General features: G+C 46.8%; 1 protein-coding gene across 4 annotated transcripts; it reads right to left on the reverse strand.

Annotated features, from left to right (window-relative positions):
- Positions 1 to 7,179: 7,179 nt before the first annotated feature.
- On the reverse strand, positions 7,180 to 16,692 carry LOC138112808 (uncharacterized). Of its 4 annotated transcripts, none has more exons than XM_069020395.1 (2): positions 15,982 to 16,692; positions 7,180 to 10,063 (listed from the first exon to the last, which is right to left on the reverse strand). In XM_069020395.1, exon 2 carries the CDS (start codon positions 9,873 to 9,875, stop codon positions 7,743 to 7,745), a length of 2,133 nt encoding a protein of 710 aa, XP_068876496.1. In that variant the 5' UTR covers positions 9,876 to 10,063; positions 15,982 to 16,692; the 3' UTR covers positions 7,180 to 7,742. The 4 variants fall into 4 exon arrangements, 3 of the variants coding, with proteins under 3 accessions (XP_068876496.1, XP_068876503.1, XP_068876510.1); XM_069020402.1 differs by lacking the exon at positions 15,982 to 16,692 and adding an exon at positions 13,796 to 15,026; XM_069020409.1 differs by lacking the exon at positions 15,982 to 16,692 and adding an exon at positions 11,017 to 11,573.
- Between the last annotated feature and the right edge of the window lie 1,359 nt (positions 16,693 to 18,051).

The following is an 18,051-nucleotide window of genomic DNA, read 5'->3' on the forward strand; positions in this document are numbered from 1 at the left end:
ATCAAGAGTGTCTCAGGGTGGGACTTGGCTACCTCTGACTTTTTGCAGCAGTCTCTCCATGCAGGATAGGGACATAAATGATCCCAGTTTTAACTCAGCCAGATCAGAGATTTAAACATGTCGGGTCCATAGTTGGGCAATTTCTCTCTGTAGAAAAGACAAAAATCAAGAATCTAAGTACCAAGAAGTGTGGAACTCTGAAATTTTGCCATCCATGGGTTGCACCCTGGCACATCTGGGTCCTCAGCAGATAAGCACTTTCTAGAGAAGCAAGGACTGCTTGGTTTAGGCAGTCAGAAAACACAATTCTGAGGTAAGAAAAGAAAGCACTTTCTGAGGCAGCAAAGTGCACCTCCTGTAAGAAAGAGCACTATTCATGGCTCTTCAAACCTTTTCTGAAGGATCTCCTGGACTGAGGCTGTGGGCATCTACAAAGATCATGGCTACGTCTTTGCTTTTAGTCAGTGCACTTACTATCAGCCCCACAGCAAACAATCCTTCATGTAACCTCTCAGGTCATTTCACAGAGGTGCTAAGCACAGGTGGAAGAAAGATTCAGGCTTCCCCTTATCACTCTGTAGTTACTCTTTGTGAGCCTGACAAGGTCTGGACTCTTCAGAAAACCGTGGCTGACTTTATTTCCTTCCCTGTGGCAGTGCACTAGCAAAACCCACATGACGACGATGATCCTATCACAATGTTATACACACTGGAAGCATTTAGGGCTATGAAGGTCACACTTCACTAATTTACTGCCTTTTTGTGGAGCCTCGGGACCACAGAGCCCAGAACAGGGAACCCTTTTCTGCCTCTACTGTGCTTGTCATCACATGGCAAGGAGTCTCCATTTAAAATACAAATCCTGGTGTCAGAGAGACATAATCAAACCAGCACTTTGGTCTGAAGCAAGGGGGGAGTTCCCAAACACAGGTTCACTTCTCCACCTGGGCATGATTACACAAGGAGATGTGACTTCTCCTCTCTGTTCATAAAGAAAAATTTAAAACATTTTGCCCAGTCTTCCACACCCCAATTCACTAGCTATTCAAGAGTGTTTGTATGAACAGGCCTTTGCTTCACACAGGCACTTGGCTGTTGGTTGCTCTCACAAGTGAATAGGATGCTCCAGCAGCATTTGGGTGCCCAGTAGTTGGCCCAGGTAGTTGATCAAGTTTGGTGTCAGTATTGCCAAGACTTAAGGACTGTCTTATGCTGCTGGTGCTGCCTCCAGGCCTCAGAAGTCTGCCAGCCTCAGCATCACAGCATTTCTATCACCCTGCACCCAGGAGCTGTCAGTACTCTTATCTGCACAACCCCTGGAGCGCCGTAGGAAGGATAGTTATGACAACAGAGAGCTGTGAAGGCTTAGACCCTCCAGACATGTCGTGGTACTTTCCTCCTGGCTGGGCAGCAGGACTCAGCCGCTTGCCCAGGGGCGTGGGAAGAGGCTGTGACAGAACACACAACTGAGCCAATCTCTCAGGATTTCGGGCAGATCAGATCAGTAGCTGCTCTGCCCCGAAGTATTTATTCTGCAGGGAAGGCGGTGGGAATAAAACATACCTTAAAGCCTTGTTAAAAATACACGCCATGAAGACAGCTCCCCTCTCAGGCTAAAACTGTCTCCAGGGACGATCTCTGGGGAATGCCTGTGTAAGCAAAACACCCACCAGGGAGAAGGTTTCTCAGGGGGCGTGTCTGTAGGTGAGCGCTCCGCTAAGTGGAATGCCTGGGGAGAGCACGTTCCCGCATGATGTGCTGCCTGCCTCTGCCTTTCCCTAAATAGCGCATCCTGTCCTTGCGGCTCGGAATACGCTTGTCACAGAAGAGTCCGCACATGTAGGGTAGGACTTTCTTTTAGTTCATAGCTAGCTAGCTTGTAAAATCAGATTTTAAGCTAGAAACACCTTTTGAGCTCACTCAGCTGCTTGTGAGTAGCTGCTCGGTGCCAGCTGAGCTGTGCCCAGAGCCTTTGCACTGCACATGGGCACAGCCAGTCACCCCTTATGCTTCTGTTAATATCCAGGTTTAAATGCCACTGTCATTCAACTGGCAATACAGTGACACAGCCACCTGCACTGGGCAGCCTTGCCATGTGGTGACACGGGAGCTGGTGTAATAGGGAAGGAAAACAAGGATTTTAGGAGGCCTTGGCATAGGGAAGGCAAAGCACTACTGAATCAGTGACTCGGGGTGCACCCCTTGCTCCGTGCTGGGGAATAGGGGAGTCAGGAGCAGCAGCAGGTTTTGGAGATTGGGCCGCCAGAGAGCCCTGCAGCCTGCATGGCAGTCACAGCAAAGCATCCCTGTGCTGCTCAGAACAGCTCAGCCCTGCTTTCTGCTGCTGCTGAGACTGCTGGAGGGGAAAATTAGATTTGCCTTTTGTTCAGCCAGCCTCACAGAAAGCCTCGCTCAGTGGCTGGGTGAAGAGCAGAACCTGCTCATGGTGCCTGCACTTGAGTATTGGCTCAGCTGAGAGGGACCCCAGGAGCTGAACCTCTTCCTCTCACACCTGGCTCTGAGAGTTCATGCTGGGGTAGAGTCTCCATGCCACAGAGACATCAGCCTCCCCCAACAGCTATGCCTGCTGCTCTGCTTGTGGTGGAGAAAGCCATTAAGGATGGCAGAGATCTGTGGGACCTGTGCTTTGCTAAAGGAGGCTCAGGACCCATGGTGCATGTGTGTACTTACTCAGCTGACTGCGGATGCCTCCCAGATATGCCCTGTTGTTGTCCCAGTTTCATCCCACCAGAGAGTATCATGGCACATCCTGACAGCAGGCAGCTAAAGGAGGAGGCAGAGTGCCCTCCTCCTTTCCTCACATTAACCATATTCTGTTCTGGCTGGTCACCCCAAAGGCAGCTCCAGTAACATTTTCTGTCTGAAAGGCACTGATGCTGGAGCAGCATTTAAATTTATGTTCCCATAAAATATTTTTTCCATAAAACATTTTTTTCATAAGCCATAGGACAGATTGGAATATGACACGTTCAGCTGTCGCTGGATGAAGGGAAGAGCAGAAGTGACAGGAAATTTTTAGGAGAACTATATTAAACTCTGTGTAGGATTTTGATTTAGTAGTAACAGTAAAATGAAATTTCAGCTGATATTCCATTATCCTGTTTGCAGTGCACTCTAATAGCATCTCCATTCATAAAACAGTTCAGCTCCTGTCCTTTGGTGTTGATCTATTTGTTTTGCTCTAGAGCAGTTTCCAACACACAATGAATTTTCCTTCCTGCATACTTGTGTATTCAGGAAAGGGACAACACCTTTCCAGGCTGCCAGCCTTGTATTTTGTGTGTTGGATCCTGAGAATGGATCCTCTCAAAAGCACATTTCATATGGGTGACCCTCTGCAAATGTCTTTGTGAACACTTGGCCAGATGTATTTGTTCCCCCATCTTCTGGACTAGTGGGGTGCAGTGTGAGCAGATAGGCAATGAAAAGAGAGAAAATACAAAAAGCTGGGCTAGGAAGAGGGCAGGGGCTCAAGAGGCAAACACATTTTCTGTTTCCACCTGACCAGGTGCCAGTGACCCATTACAAGTGCGTGACTTGCCTGGTTTTGCAGAAATCACGGTATGCAGCCTCACTGGAGGGTTGCAATGCCTCTCCCACTAAGCCTGGCTTGAACTGGAAATCTTTTGTTCTTTTTGGCTCTGCCCTCACTCACAGAAGTCAGGCTGTACAGCCGGCATCCAGGCAACTGTGAGGCATCTGCAGGTACAAAAGCAGAGGTGCCATGTCCTCACTGCACTCATTCCTGAAAATTTCATCCCTTCTTTTTGGAATTTATAATAATGGGCCTCACTTTTTACTGATATTTTCTTAGGAACTCTGCAAGGTGAAGGCAAAGCACTACACCAAATCCCAAGGGTATAATTTTACCCCTACTTTCTGGTGTCATTATAGATAAATCACCCTTTAGAGTGAGTTCAGCCCTATTTGTCTCCCTTCTCCACGCCCTTCCTATCGGATACTGGAACGCCTCAGCCTCCTTCCCTGTCTCCCAGCTCTTGCAAGACGTGCAGCTCCTTGCAGGCAGCCTCTCTTCACCAGCGTTAAGTTACTAAGCAGCCGAGATAAAAGGTTCCCACCTTCATAAATAATCCATGTGGGCCAAATGGCTTGTGCTTGCTCGACAAACTCATGCATGAGAAACAGAAAGGGAAGAGACAAGCACTAACCCAGCAAGGAAAATAACCACCTCATGCCAATAAAGGTGGAAAGGAGATTCAGATAACAGAGAAGCAAGAGAACAAGAGTAGAAAACAAGGAGATGAGCACCATCAAACACTTATTTTGTCTTTATTCACAAAGTGTCTGGAGACTGGTTTTGATTTAGCTAATTTACTCATTACAAGGAAGTTACCAGAGCAGCCTGGTACCTGCCAGCCCCTGGGTGACACTCAGCCCACACTTCTGATGGGTTTGCCCATGGTCATTTGCTGGCGTTGGAGGGATGTAGATGTGCAACCAGCATCAGAGGGACCGGTGAGCCCAGCATCAGTGGTCCCACTGCAAACACAGGGTGTGCACAGAGCAGTCAGCCCAGGCAGCCTTTCTCAAGGGCTGCTGTACAAAGGGCAGCTCAGCTGAATGGGCTGTCCTGCAAATTAAGTTTCTGGGTAAGTTTGCCATTATAGAACAGCAGGACTTCAAGCTTCCAGAGCAGATGCCACACCTGTCCTTTGCCTCTGTGACACCTGTCAAACACAGAGGCCCATTACTGTGTGACAGGGGTGAATCCCTTCTGTTTGATAGGTTCTATGTCTAATAACTCTGCCTTGGGAGAAGAGCTCACTAGCCAGCACAGCAGACTCATTGGTGTTGGTACATCAATGCCCTTGAAGAAGGTGTCTGTGCCAAGAATCAGAACTGCACAGTAATGACAGTAACCTTTTGAGATGACAGAGCTGATGGTGAGCACAAATGGTGTCCCTGTGCTCTTTCTCTTAGGATGATCCAAAGACATTGGTAACGTGCAGATAAGGCAAAAAAAAAAAACCATTTGTGCCTGATTCACCACTGAGTAACCTCTCACTCCAAGCTGGTGCCAAACTTTTAAAGGGAGGCTTAATCCAGGGCAGTGAGTCAGGTCTGGCACAGTTAGCTCAGGAGGTGTCAATAAGGACTTTAGGCAGGTACAAGTCCACCTCTGCTATGAGTCCCTGCTGTTTGTAAGCACTGGACAGAAACTGCTGCCACAGGGAGAGTGCCAGGCTGTAGACTTGCCACTCCCTAAATTACTGCATTCCTTCGACTGAACACAAGACCTGGGCCTGGCTGTCAAGCCTTGTTCCTTGTTCACAGGTGACCCTGGAGTCGGTACCAGATGCAGAAGGATGCATGGAGCAGTGCACAGGCTCCCTCCTCATGACACACACCTCTTCCTGTCCTTGACAAGCTTTTGTCCTATGATTATGAAACAACCACATGTCACAGCCACAAAGCGAGAGAATGCAATGGCATCCCCAGTGCTTTGGAGATGAACAGAGTTCAGCAATTCATTTATTTAAATTGCCCAACCGACTGAGGAAGGGGACCATTCCCTCTGGTATACAAGCACAAACCACCTCACACAGCCATTCTCCTTGTGTCCCAAGCCAAACCTCCCTGACCTTAGCTGTGATCAGGCCATCCCAGTTTCTTAGACTGTTTTGTGAAGCTGAACACAACAGATTTTGGCCACTGGAGTAGTGATGAGTTCCTGCTCCTGTTCACCTTCAATGCTGTAAAAAGCTGCTGCAGACACAAATTAAAAAAAGTGGGAGAGAGCATTTGCATAAAATCAAATTCACACTCCTGCTCTAACTATTTTCTCAGCTCTAGTATTTAATAAGAACAAGGAGGATCACTAAAAAGGATGAAAGGAGAGCTCCCAGAGTACAGACAGTGACCAAAGGAGGGAGGGAGGGAGGGAGTGAGTGAGTGAGTGAGTGAGTGAGTGAGTAAGAACACTGGATTCCTTGGGAGATAAAGTATCATTGCTATGGAATCAATCTTCTAAGCTTCTCTTTGCAATTTTGTCTCATTCGGTGCCTCTCGAAATCAGTTGCCATTTGCCTGTCTGGTGCTAATTTTCCCTCATTTGCTGCATCGTAGCCATCATTAGAGGCACAAAGTGCCTGCAGTGCCTTTTTTCCCCCCTTTCTTCAGTCACTCTCCTTAATATCTCTTGGTTTGTTAACTCAGCTATCACTCAGTGGCAATCAGATGCTGCTAGTCTGATCTATCTGCCTCTGGGTGCCCCATCCCTCCAGTTCCCAAGGACACATTGCTGCCTCGGGTAGTTGCCTGGGGCAAGGGCCAGGGAGGTGCTTTAGAGCAATTGCCAACTTTTATCTGCAAGTTTTACAGCCCTTTCTGAGAGATGTTTGATATCTTTCTTGATTTCCATTTCAATTAGCTAATGGAAGTAACAAATAGAAGAGGAAGGGTTTGGACAGCATTGAAAACGTCCTCTGAGCTTCTGGTCTTTGCCCTCAAGCTGATTCAGGGTTTGTTTGGAGTCAGAAGCTGGCTCTCAGCTGTTGGCTTACAAAGAGGGCTACCTCTGCCCCCAGGAAGTGGATCTGTCCCTGCAGCCAGCAGCACAAATCCTCATGTCTGTTCCACATCCCTCTGGTGCTCGAGCACTCCAAGAGGTGCATCTCCCTAGGGACATGCTCCACCACAACATCCTCAAGCAGACAGCAGCCCCAGACCTTGCTTGCACACCCATTCCTCCCGCTTGCTGCCAGATCACTTGGCAGTGAAAAGCCTGGCTGGGCTCTGGTGCACGATCTGCCCCACTAAGCGAGCACACACTGCGGCCTGTGCTGGGTACGGGGGCCGTGTCAGCTGCAGCCCCATCCTGCAGCGTGGGAGGCTTGCCCTGGTGCCTGTCAGCAGCTCTGCTGTGCCAACAGCTGCCCCAGAAAAGCAGCTGAGCAGAAGAGCCCGGCACCACTAGCAGCAAGAGCAGATTGCTCCGGAGCGTGGCACGGTGCTCATCCCTGCTGTGCGCTGGGGTGGAAACGGCAGCGCTGCTCCTGCTCTGCCTCGGCCGCAGCCACAGAGGCCGCACACCCACAGAGGTACCAGGGCGCTGTCACCAGCAGCTGCCTCCAGCAATGAACCTCTGCACATCTTCACTCCTGTGAAAGGCAGGAAAGGACTCCACTACTAGAAAAGTAGTAAAGTAGGTATGTTTTATTCCAGCGCTGGGACGCATGGGGGATAGCTCCTCCAAAATCATGCGTGCCTACAGCTGTTTTCAGCTCGGTATTTATCGGGTTACAAGTTCCATATTCATTAAGTTTCCTAACAAACTCATACATATTCATCACCTAGCCCCGCCCAGCCTCGCTTCGTATTATAATGAACTCAAAAGTCATTTACATCCGCATTGCGCTTGCGCAGTGTTGTCTGGTGGTTGTGGTAGGGGTCTCTCGGGGGTCTTGTGACGAAGTCAGGGAGAGTCTTCCTCGTCTGAACTTTTCACCTTTCTCTCCTGCGCATGCTCTTTTATACCTTTGGCCTGGGTTTAAGCTTTGGGACTGGTTTGAGCTAGTTTTGGGATGAAGCAGGATGCCTGTCTGAGACTCCCCCTGGTTTTATCAGCAGTCTCTTATCTTCTTCTTCCTGCTCTGGTATGCTGACCAAGCTAGATGCATTGTTCCTAACAAACGAATTCTTTTGCTCCCCATCCCCCTGATTCAGTCCCCCCTTTTCTAAAGAGTTAGTAAATTCTTTTACTAATACTTAAATTCTTCTCCTAATGAATTTTTTTGGTAGGCATTTCTTAATGTTTTCCCGTGTGCGTTTGACAAAGTAGTTAGGACTGATAGTCTTTTTAGTACTCTATAGTTCCAAATAAGTAACGCGATAGACAGCGCAAGACAGGTGCTAACCAAGGTTAATAAGACAATGATGGGGTGACATAACGTATTTAGGATACCAGTTGCGGTAGGTGACCACCCGAAAAGTGAGTCCCACCAGTTATGACTTGCGTCTTGTCTCACTCTTTGCAAAATTCTGCTGATTTCTTGTGTGTCATAATGGACAGTGACTAAGGTCTTTTCCCCGTTTCTTTGGATTTCTTTCAAAATTTCCATGAGGTCTTGATGCTTTACTAATTGCTTTACTAATGTTAGGTTCATCCCAATAGGTGTGGGTAGCAATTTATGGTAAACGGTATAGTTAGACCTTATTAATTGATGAGATACGACTGGTGCTAAATACGAAAAGTCACACCCAACAATCTTGGCAAAATTACAAATACAAAAATTAGAGTGATTCCTGGCAGTTACATTTATAACATTGTCATCTATCATCATTGAAGTGCAGGTAGTTCTTAAGCACACACAGCCTTGCCCAACATATACGAGTACAGTTTTCGGTGAAGTGTCTGGGTGGATCTCAAAGTGACATATGCCTTGTTCTGTATCAAGACATATGTCTCTGGCATCAAGTGTATTACTTTCACAGATAAATCCTTGTTGTTCCCGTGTAATACAAGATTCTAAATTCACTGTTTGCCATTTTTCTCTTACCATCCGAGCCCATACTCTATGTTCAGAGGGGTAGAAAACTGTCCCTTTATGGTTTAATCCCAATGCGACAATAGGATGAATTACATAAACTGTGGCATTCCGTATCGTAAGCACAAAGGCAGTAGCTATGTTAGTCATTGGGTCATAGGTGAAATTTACCAAGGTCCACCAGGATTGGAGCTTTCTTTCTAATTTAGTAGCATTGTTCCAAACAGCCTCTCGGATCTCAATAGGAAATACACCTTCATTACCCTCTCTTATGATTAAGGAAGCTGTGGACTGCATCCATAATTGAGCTTGTATGCAGCTAAAGGCTAATGAGACATTGTCCTGAGCTGTGCCAAGTGTGTTTAATATCAGTTCGTGATCCAGGTTGCTGATTTTTGCAAGGTCTGGGAGTATTTTTGAGACTTGCCACTGGCTGTTTCCTAATGCTAATAGGGAAGATTGTAGGGGCTGTTTTAATTTGGTCAGGTCACTGGTTGCCGTGGCCAGTTTATTCATCAGTATCTCTGAATCAATTCCATTTATAACTCCCAGCCCTGTTCCTAGCATGCCACTCAGGTCTCTCCGCATTCTGCCCTTGAGGGGGGTTTGCTTCTGCAGCCAGGCTGTCCACCCTTCAAGGGATGTTTGAATTAAAGGGGAGCAGGCTGGTTGGATTTCAGAAATGTTAATTTGCATTAGTAGTTCTACACGCTTAAGAGACCATTCTGGGTTAAACAGCAGTAATTGTTGGCCTGTGTTCCTCACTACATAAGGGCCAATCTCATAAACCTTTGGCTCAGATTTAAGTAGTGTGACCTGGGTTCGGATCTGATTGCCAGAGTAGGTCATAGTGGGCCTAGCCATGGCATTTATCTGGAATTTGAATGAGAGTCCATTACTGCCTTGGCCCCAAAGACAAACCACTTCCACAGTCTGTACTAATGTAAAATTATACCAACAGTCTGCTTCACTTGCGTAACTACAGATTTCACGGTGTTTGTCTGTAGAAGTAGTTGAGACACTGATTTGGGTTGCTTTTTTGTGAGTAGTCCCGTTAATCATTCGGCATCCAATCTTGATTTTTTCTCCTACAGTCCCCTGGAGCTGCCAAGTTCTTTGTTTTTCCCACTCTTGCTTTGTATACACTTGGTTTCCGTGTATGACTACAGTCAACAGGTTTAAATTTTTTAAATCAGAATATTTCCCCATGAGTCCAGTAACCCGCATAAAGGCTTGAGACCATATGTCTTCTCCCCTAGGAATAATTTCCTGGCTGATGGTTACAATTATAACTGTGAGAAAAACAATTTTCCGGGTTATACTTGCGTGCCACCCTAACATTTTCATTTTGTTCGAGTAAACTTCAATTTCAATTCATCCCCAGGGGTCACTTTCCAAGGGGTCTCTGGAGCCTTCTTTACTCGGGTATGGTGAATCCAGGCACTCTGTTCTCTGATCTTAATCGCGGTGTAAGTGGTGAGGAGCACCTGGAATGGTCCTTCCCACTGTGGTTCCAGAGTCTTTTCTGTAAGAGACTTAACATATACATAATCTCCAGGCTGAATGCCATGTACAGGACCGTCTAGGCCTCGACTTCGAGTTCCAGCCACATGTTTTCCAATTTCTCTAAGCTGTTTATCTAAAGCAATCATGTAGGTGGTTAGCGTTTCTTCCCCTGTTTGGGTAGATATTCCTTTCTGTACCCCATATGGTCTCCCATAAAGTATTTCAAAGGGACTTAGCTTCTCCTTAATCCTGGGCTTAGTCCGAATTCGTAACAATGCAAGTGGGAGAGATTGGGGCCAGGGTAGGTTAGCTTCTTGCCCTAATCTCACAATTTGCTGCTTAATCATATGGTTCATTTTCTCTACTTGGCCACTCGACTGGGGATGATATGGAGTGTGGAGTTCCCAGTCTATGCCTAAATGTCGGCTAGTTTGTTGTACCACCCTTGAAATAAAATGTGGTCCCCTATCTGATGACATTGTGGCTGGAACTCCGAAGCGCGGTATTATTTCTTGTAGTAAAACCTTTGTTACTTCTCGAGCCTTAGCGGTCCTAGTAGGAAAAGCTTCTGGCCATCCTGAAAAAGTATCTGTTAGCACTAACAAATATCGATACCCCCCTTTTCTTGGAAGTTCTGTGAAATCAATCTGCCACTGCTGTCCTGGCCCATGGCCTCTCCCAATTTGGCCTAATTTTGGTTTAGGGGTATTTTTGGGATTAGTCTGGAGGCAAAGGTTGCACTGTCGAGTTACTTGCATAACAGTTTCGTATAAGTTTCTGGCGATAATTTTCTCAATTAAGTAATTATATAAGGCATTTGTTCCCCAGTGTGTTTTCTGGTGTTCCTCTCTAACTACGGCCCATAGCAAATGAGAGGGAACAACTACTTTTTCCCCTGCAGTGATAGCCCATCCCTCTTGGTTAAATGTTCCCTTTTCATCTTTAATCAATTTCTTGTCTTTTTTATTATATGTTGGCTTACCCTCTAGGGAAAGTTGTCCATCTGGGATCAAGGCCCCAGTTGTTGTTACTTCACCTTTTGCTGCTTCTTTTGCCTCTCTGTCCGCCAGTTCATTTCCTTCTTCCAATTCTGAGCTCACCTTTTGATGTGCCCTTATGTGCATGATTGCTACTTTCTCAGGTAGCTGGACTGCTTCCAACAGCCGCATTATTTCTTCTGCATGTTTGATGTTCTTTCCATGCGAATTTAACAGTCCTCTTTCTTTCCAAATGGCCCCGTGTGCGTGTACAACTCCAAACGCATACCTTGAGTCTGTATAGATGTTTATTTTCTTTCCTTTTGCCATCTCTAAGGCACGAGTTAGGGCGATTATTTCAGCCTTTTGTGCAGAGGTGTTTGTTGGCAGGGGTCCGGATTCTATCACCTCCTGGCAGGTGGTAACTGCATACCCAGCATGTCGCTTTCCACTGATGATGTAGCTGCTCCCATCAGTAAACCAGGTCTCTGCGTTGTCTAAAGGGGTATCCTTCAGATCCGGGCGGCTGGAGTAGGTGGCTTCGATGGTCTCCAGGCAATCATGGCGTACTGGTTCCCCTTGATTTCCACTGAGAAAGGAAGCTGGATTGACAATGTTAGTTACCACTATTTCTACATCATCTTGTTCCACCATGATGGCTTGATATTTCAGGAACCTTTGTGGGGAGAGCCAGTGCCCACCTTTCACTTCCAGCACCGCAGACACCGTGTGGGATACCAGTACAGTCATTCTCTGACCCAAGGTGAACTTGCGTGCTTCTTGGATGTTTAGCACGACTGCTGCAACAGCTCTGAGGCACCCAGGCCATCCTTTGGCTGCTGCATCTAGCTGCTTAGAGAAATAAGCAACTGCCCGTCGGTATGGGCCCAGGTCCTGTGCTAGTATTCCCAGGGCGATCCCTTGCTTCTCATGGGAAAATAGAAAGAATGGCTTACTCACGTCTGGGAGTCCTAGAGCTGGAGCTGACATGAGGGCATTCTTTAGCTGGCTGAAGGCCCGCGTGGCCTCCTTTGTCCACTGGAGATCTCTGCTTTCCTTTGTAATGAGTTCATATAATGGTTTCACGAGCAGTCCGTAATTGTAAATCCACAATCTGCACCACCCCGTCATCCCCAGAAAAGTCCGTAACTCTTTCGCTGTCTGGGGCTTTGGGGTTTGGCATATCGCTTCTTTGCGATCTTGCCCCAAAGTTCGTTGCCCAGCACTGACTTCATAGCCTAGATAGATCACTTTCCGTTTCACCACCTGAGCCTTTTTCTTGGATACCCTGTACCCTTGGAGTCCCAAGAAGTTTAAGAGGCTTACCGTCCAGGCTGTGCAAGCTTCCTCTGTTCGGGTAGCTATTAGGAGATCATCCACGTACTGCAATAGCTTCCCTTCTCCTGGTGGGGCTTCCCAGGACTCTATGTCTTTTGCGAGCTGTTCTCCAAACAAGGTGGGACTGTTCTTAAATCCCTGAGGCAACACCGTCCATGTGAGCTGGGTTTTGCGCCCACTCTTAGGGCTTTCCCATTCGAATGCAAAAATTTTCTGGCTGGCTTCATGGAGAGGGAGGCAAAAGAAGGCATCCTTTAGATCTAAAACAGTAAACCAGGTTAGTTCTGGTGTTAAGCATGTTAACAGAGTGTAAGGGTTTGCCACCACAGGATAGAGATCCTCAGTTATCTTATTAACAGCCCGTAAATCCTGGACCACCCGGTAAGATCCATCGGGTTTACGGACAGGCAGGATAGGAGTATTAAAATCAGATTGGCACTCTTTTAACAATCCCAACTGTAAGAATTTTTCAATTATTGGGCCAATTCCTTCCCTGTCTTCCCTTTTAAGGGGATACTGTTTAATTCTAACTGGTTGTTTCCCTTCTTTGAGTTTGATCTGTATTGGGGTTGCATTTTTGGCTCTCCCAGGTACATCTGTGGCCCAGACTCCTGGGAACACCTGGCTTATTATCTCTTCCCTGATTTCCTCCACAGGGCCTTTGGTTGTTAATATTAGGCTCAGTATCTCTATGTACTGTTGGTCATTTACCTCCAGAATAACTTCCCCATTCCTAAAAATAATGGTTGCTTGTAATTGTTCTAATAAGTCTCTTCCCAAGAGTGCTTTTGGAGAATTGGGTAAATATAGAAACTTGTGAATACCCCATTGTTTCCCAATTTTATATTTCAATGGCTTACAAAAATAAGCTTTTTCAGATTGGCCAGTTGCTCCGTGTACCACAATATAGTCATTCTCCACAGGCATCAAAGCTTTATTTAAAACTGAATATGCTGCCCCCGTATCCACTAAAAATTCTATTTCTTTTTCCTTGTCCCCTAGCTTCATTATAACCAGTGGATCTGCTAGGGTGGAATCCCCCGGTCCTCTTCAGTCTTCTTTCACATGTGCAACCACCCTCCCCCTTCCTCGGTTTCCTCTGTTCTGGCGGTCTTCTTGTCTTCTTTCTGGGCACTCATTTTTCCAATGGCCAGACCTTCCACAAATCGCGCATTGGTCTCTACCTAGCCGGGGTGGGCCCTGTCTGGGAGGTCCTCGTCTGGGGGGTCCTTGTCTAAGTTTTCCTCTATTCCCTTCTTCTACCACTGCTACTAATCTCCTCATCCCTTGCTTGTAGCTTTCTTCTCGATTACTGAATACCCTCCAAGCTGCATCTAAGAGAGTTTCTAAATTCCTCCCTTCTGGCCCCTGAAGTTTCTGTAATTTACGTCTGATATCTCCTGTGGATTGCCCTATAAACAAAGATACTAGCTGTTGTTCCCCTACCTCGGTCCCAGGATCCAGCGATGTGTTACGGCGCATTGCATCCCTCAGACGATCCAGGAATTCGGATGGTGACTCGGAAGGACCCTGTCTTATTGCGTACAAAGCTGACCAGTTTAGGGTCTTGGGAATAGCCCTTTCCACCCCTTTTGCTATCCATTCTTGATAACCTTTTAATTTCTTTAATTCAGCTGTTCTATTCGGATTCCAGTGTGGTTCCTGGAGTGGGAAGTAATCTTTTACATCTAATTGTTGCGTTTTGTAATAGTCCTCTGCCAAGTCTCGAGCTGTTTTCAAAACTAACTGTCTTTCTGTCTCTGTTAGTCCACCTAATAACAATTGTATATCAGCCCAATCTGGATTATGCTGTTTAATTATAAGTCGCAAGCGCTCAGCAGTACTTGCTGGATCATTTCGGTAATTTTTGGCAATATTATACCATGCATCTAGGTCAGCAGTAGAGAAAGGTACTCTAATCAACATTGTATCCCCATCAGGTGCCACCGCCTCTCTCAGGGGTGCCATCAGTACCTGTTTCCTGGTTCGGGACGAGACAGGACTGCCCGGGGGAGAGGGGGTTGGCGCTGGTGTTCCTTCCGAGTCCGCATCCTCTTCCTGTCTCCTAAGGGGAGGCTTAAGCAAATCGGTTAATTCATCATCATCTTGTCCCTGAGCTGCTGTTTGATAGACTTTGTCTGACCTTATGCATCTCTGACCTATGCTGCACGACGAGCAGCAGCGCTTAATTCTTCTTTGGCCCTTTTTATTTTCTTTTTCCAGAGCTAACACCATAGGATCACTGGGGGGTTTGATTCCACAGTCTCTCTGCCATTCAGGGTGTTTTCGGAGAGAGAAAAATGCATCAGCGTAGGAAACTTCTTCCCATTTACCTTCCCGCCTCAGAAACAGCATTAGCTGAAGCAAAGTATTATAATCTAAAGTTCCGTTAGATGGCCATTTAGCTTTATTTTCTAATTTATACAGTGGCCACCACTGGGTACAATATTTTATAAGGGTTTTTTTATTTTCTGTGCCTCCAGCTCCTACTATCTCCTTCCAATGGGCTAGAATACAGCCGAGCGGGCTTGCTCTGGGGATTTCCTTACTTTGTCTGGTTCCCATCCTATTTGAGCTTACTCAAATACTGTGCCACCCCCTTCGGGTCACCTGTATCCTATGCCTTTTGCCAAGGCTGCTTGAAATCTCCCTTTTTTTTTTTTTTTTTTTTTTTTTTTTTTGTTTGTTTTTTTTTTTTCCTTTCTCCGACTTCCACAAGATCTACACTGAACTTACACCCACACACCAAGCAGGGAGTCCTCTCTGTCACTCGAGCAGATAGGACACATGAATGGAGAGAGTTTTGTCCCCTAGCGTTATCTCGTTTCCACCCAAATCTTTCTTCACACTTTCTCACAATTCTTTCCCAATTTTCTTCCCGAACCTCCCAAACCTCAGGCACCAAATGCGACTTCCCACACACAATCTTTAAAATCTCAGGCTCAAAATACAAACTTTACACTGCATTACTATCCATGCAACTTGCTGTCCTCCCGTTGAAAAAGGTTCTGATACATCCACAAGAGCAAGCTATTTCTTGTACTCTTTCAAACTTTAAATTCTCTGCTGCTGGTTGTTCTCAATCAAAGGCCACTAATATTCCTGCAGAGGTTCTTCCAGTCAAGATTCCAAATTCAACGAACAAGCACTCTTCCAAACAAATGTCTCAATATCACACTCTCAAATATCACACGGCAACACGCAAGCTTCCTGTTTTACAAACGAATAAGCGACCTGATACACATCTGCACGACCGAATATACATCTGCACGACCGAATATACATCCACACCCATAAAAGCAATCCGACAACAACCAATGTCTGCACAAACATATAAACAACATTCAAACCAGCTACTAGTAGCAAAATGTTCGTAACACTCGCTTGTAATAGTTTCAGGGTCCCGCTTGTATTTTTCCAACACAGTAACAAGTTCCACCGGGACCCCCCCTTGGAATCACCCAATCCGCCCCCAGGATTGCTAGCGGCCGCTCTATCGGTCGGCGATTCCCCCTTGCCGGCCCCACCTTTTCCCTCACAGGGACTACGCTGCGCGTGGGACGTCTCCTCACGGCTTACCAGCAGCCCTGGCCACGCGTACGACTTACAGGCACCTTAAATGCAAAACATACCGTTTGTCCGCAGCTTTAGCAGGTCGTTGTCTGTCCGCTGCAGTGAGCGAGCTGAGGGGAGGAGATCCGCCAGGAAAGCCCTGGGGCGCGCCTAGGATGTCCGCTCCTCAGCCGATCCTGCAGCCGGGCAGAGTCTCTCCTGCCTGGCTCGCCAAATGAAAGGCAGGAAAGGACTCCACTACTAGAAAAGTAGTAAAGTAGGTATGTTTTATTCCAGCGCTGGGACGCATGGGGGATAGCTCCTCCAAAATCATGCGTGCCTACAGCTGTTTTCAGCTCGGTATTTATCGGGTTACAAGTTCCATATTCATTAAGTTTCCTAACAAACTCATACATATTCATCACCTAGCCCCGCCCAGCCTCGCTTCGTATTATAATGAACTCAAAAGTCATTTACATCCGCATTGCGCTTGCGCAGTGTTGTCTGGTGGTTGTGGTAGGGGTCTCTCGGGGGTCTTGTGACGAAGTCAGGGAGAGTCTTCCTCGTCTGAACTTTTCACCTTTCTCTCCTGCGCATGCTCTTTTATACCTTTGGCCTGGGTTTAAGCTTTGGGACTGGTTTGAGCTAGTTTTGGGATGAAGCAGGATGCCTGTCTGAGACTCCCCCTGGTTTTATCAGCAGTCTCTTATCTTCTTCTTCCTGCTCTGGTATGCTGACCAAGCTAGATGCATTGTTCCTAACAAACGAATTCTTTTGCTCCCCATCCCCCTGATTCACCTGGGCCATGGGAAGAGCTCTGATCAGTGGCAGGAGGCTGTGCTGGAGGTGTGCGAGGCTCTGTGGTGGCAGGAATTTCAGGCTGAGTAAAGGATCGTTCATGGAAAGATGTGGTGGGCCCACCCCTCCCTTCACTAGACAGACAACCAACACACAAGCACTGGTGCTGGGAAGGGGCTTGTCTTGGCTCTGTTAGGCAAACCAGTAAAGTCAGCCAGTGAGACAATCTGCGAGATGTTTTACATGGCTGGAAGTTCTCAGGCCACTCTACAAATGGGTGATGGACCCCCAGGCAGGCAAGGCAGCCTTTATTTGAGCAGGCTTCCCAAACCACATTTCAAAGAGGATGCATAGTCTTAGCTCAAGCTTGCCAGCAGCTCGTGGGTGCTCTGGATGGCTGTTCAGTGCCTGTTTTCCACAACCTTTGCCAGCTGAAGCCACTTGAAGTGAACAATATATTCCCTACAGGAATGCAGGGCCAGGACTGGAAGCCAGGTGCACTGTGAGGGATTGAAGCTCTGCTGGATTCCTGCACTTGTGTCAAGCGCCTCACTGACCCTCTGTCTGTGTGCCATCCTCAAGAGGCTCAGATCCAGGAGTGATTTCTCCATCTGGGAGGACTGCACTGCAAAATAGGTTGCAAGCTAACGGAACAGTCTGGGAGGCTGGGCTCCAAGAGATGGAAAACCCAGATTCACATGCTGAGCTGGCAGAAGAAGGTGGGATCACCCACTTCTACCCGTGACAGCTCCACAAACTCTCCCCCTGCTAGGACTGCATCCTGTCAACACAAGTATCAGGGGACTGCAACCTTAGAATCCTGGATAAAAACATTAGCACCCAAAGATGGGGCAGCAGCAGATCAATGCAGAGGTGTGACTTCCAAACCAAGCGTGAAGGATGCCTTGCTGCCCTCCAGCTCTGTAAAAATTTTGGAGTAGCTTTCAACTGGCAGAGTAACATTGTTCCTGGTCAGCTTTTTTTAATCATTTGTAATATTTCAAAAGAAAAATCAGATTTATCATCCAGGTTATTGGAGGGTATGACAAGTCTATTATGCATTTCAATTAGCGCCTTCCTCTTTGTGGTAATGGTTCAAACATTTCTCCTTCTAGTTTCCTGGCCAATGCACCACTTTTAGGCTGAACTGGAAAGGTGACACTTTTGAAGAGGAAGCAGTAAATGTTCTCCAAACCATATGCTCTGAAAGTATTAAATATCAGAAAGCATTGTGTAAAGCTCAAACTCTCCAATGTGTTCTCAAGTTTTTACAGATACCCCACCTGCCATGTGTGGACAGAGTTCGTAAGACAGAAAACAGACCAATAAAAAGGTGTTAGGTGCAGATATTT

This window comes from Aphelocoma coerulescens, chromosome 1 (assembly GCF_041296385.1).
Source record: "Aphelocoma coerulescens isolate FSJ_1873_10779 chromosome 1, UR_Acoe_1.0, whole genome shotgun sequence".
In the NCBI taxonomy this organism is placed as follows: Eukaryota; Metazoa; Chordata; class Aves; order Passeriformes; family Corvidae; genus Aphelocoma; species Aphelocoma coerulescens.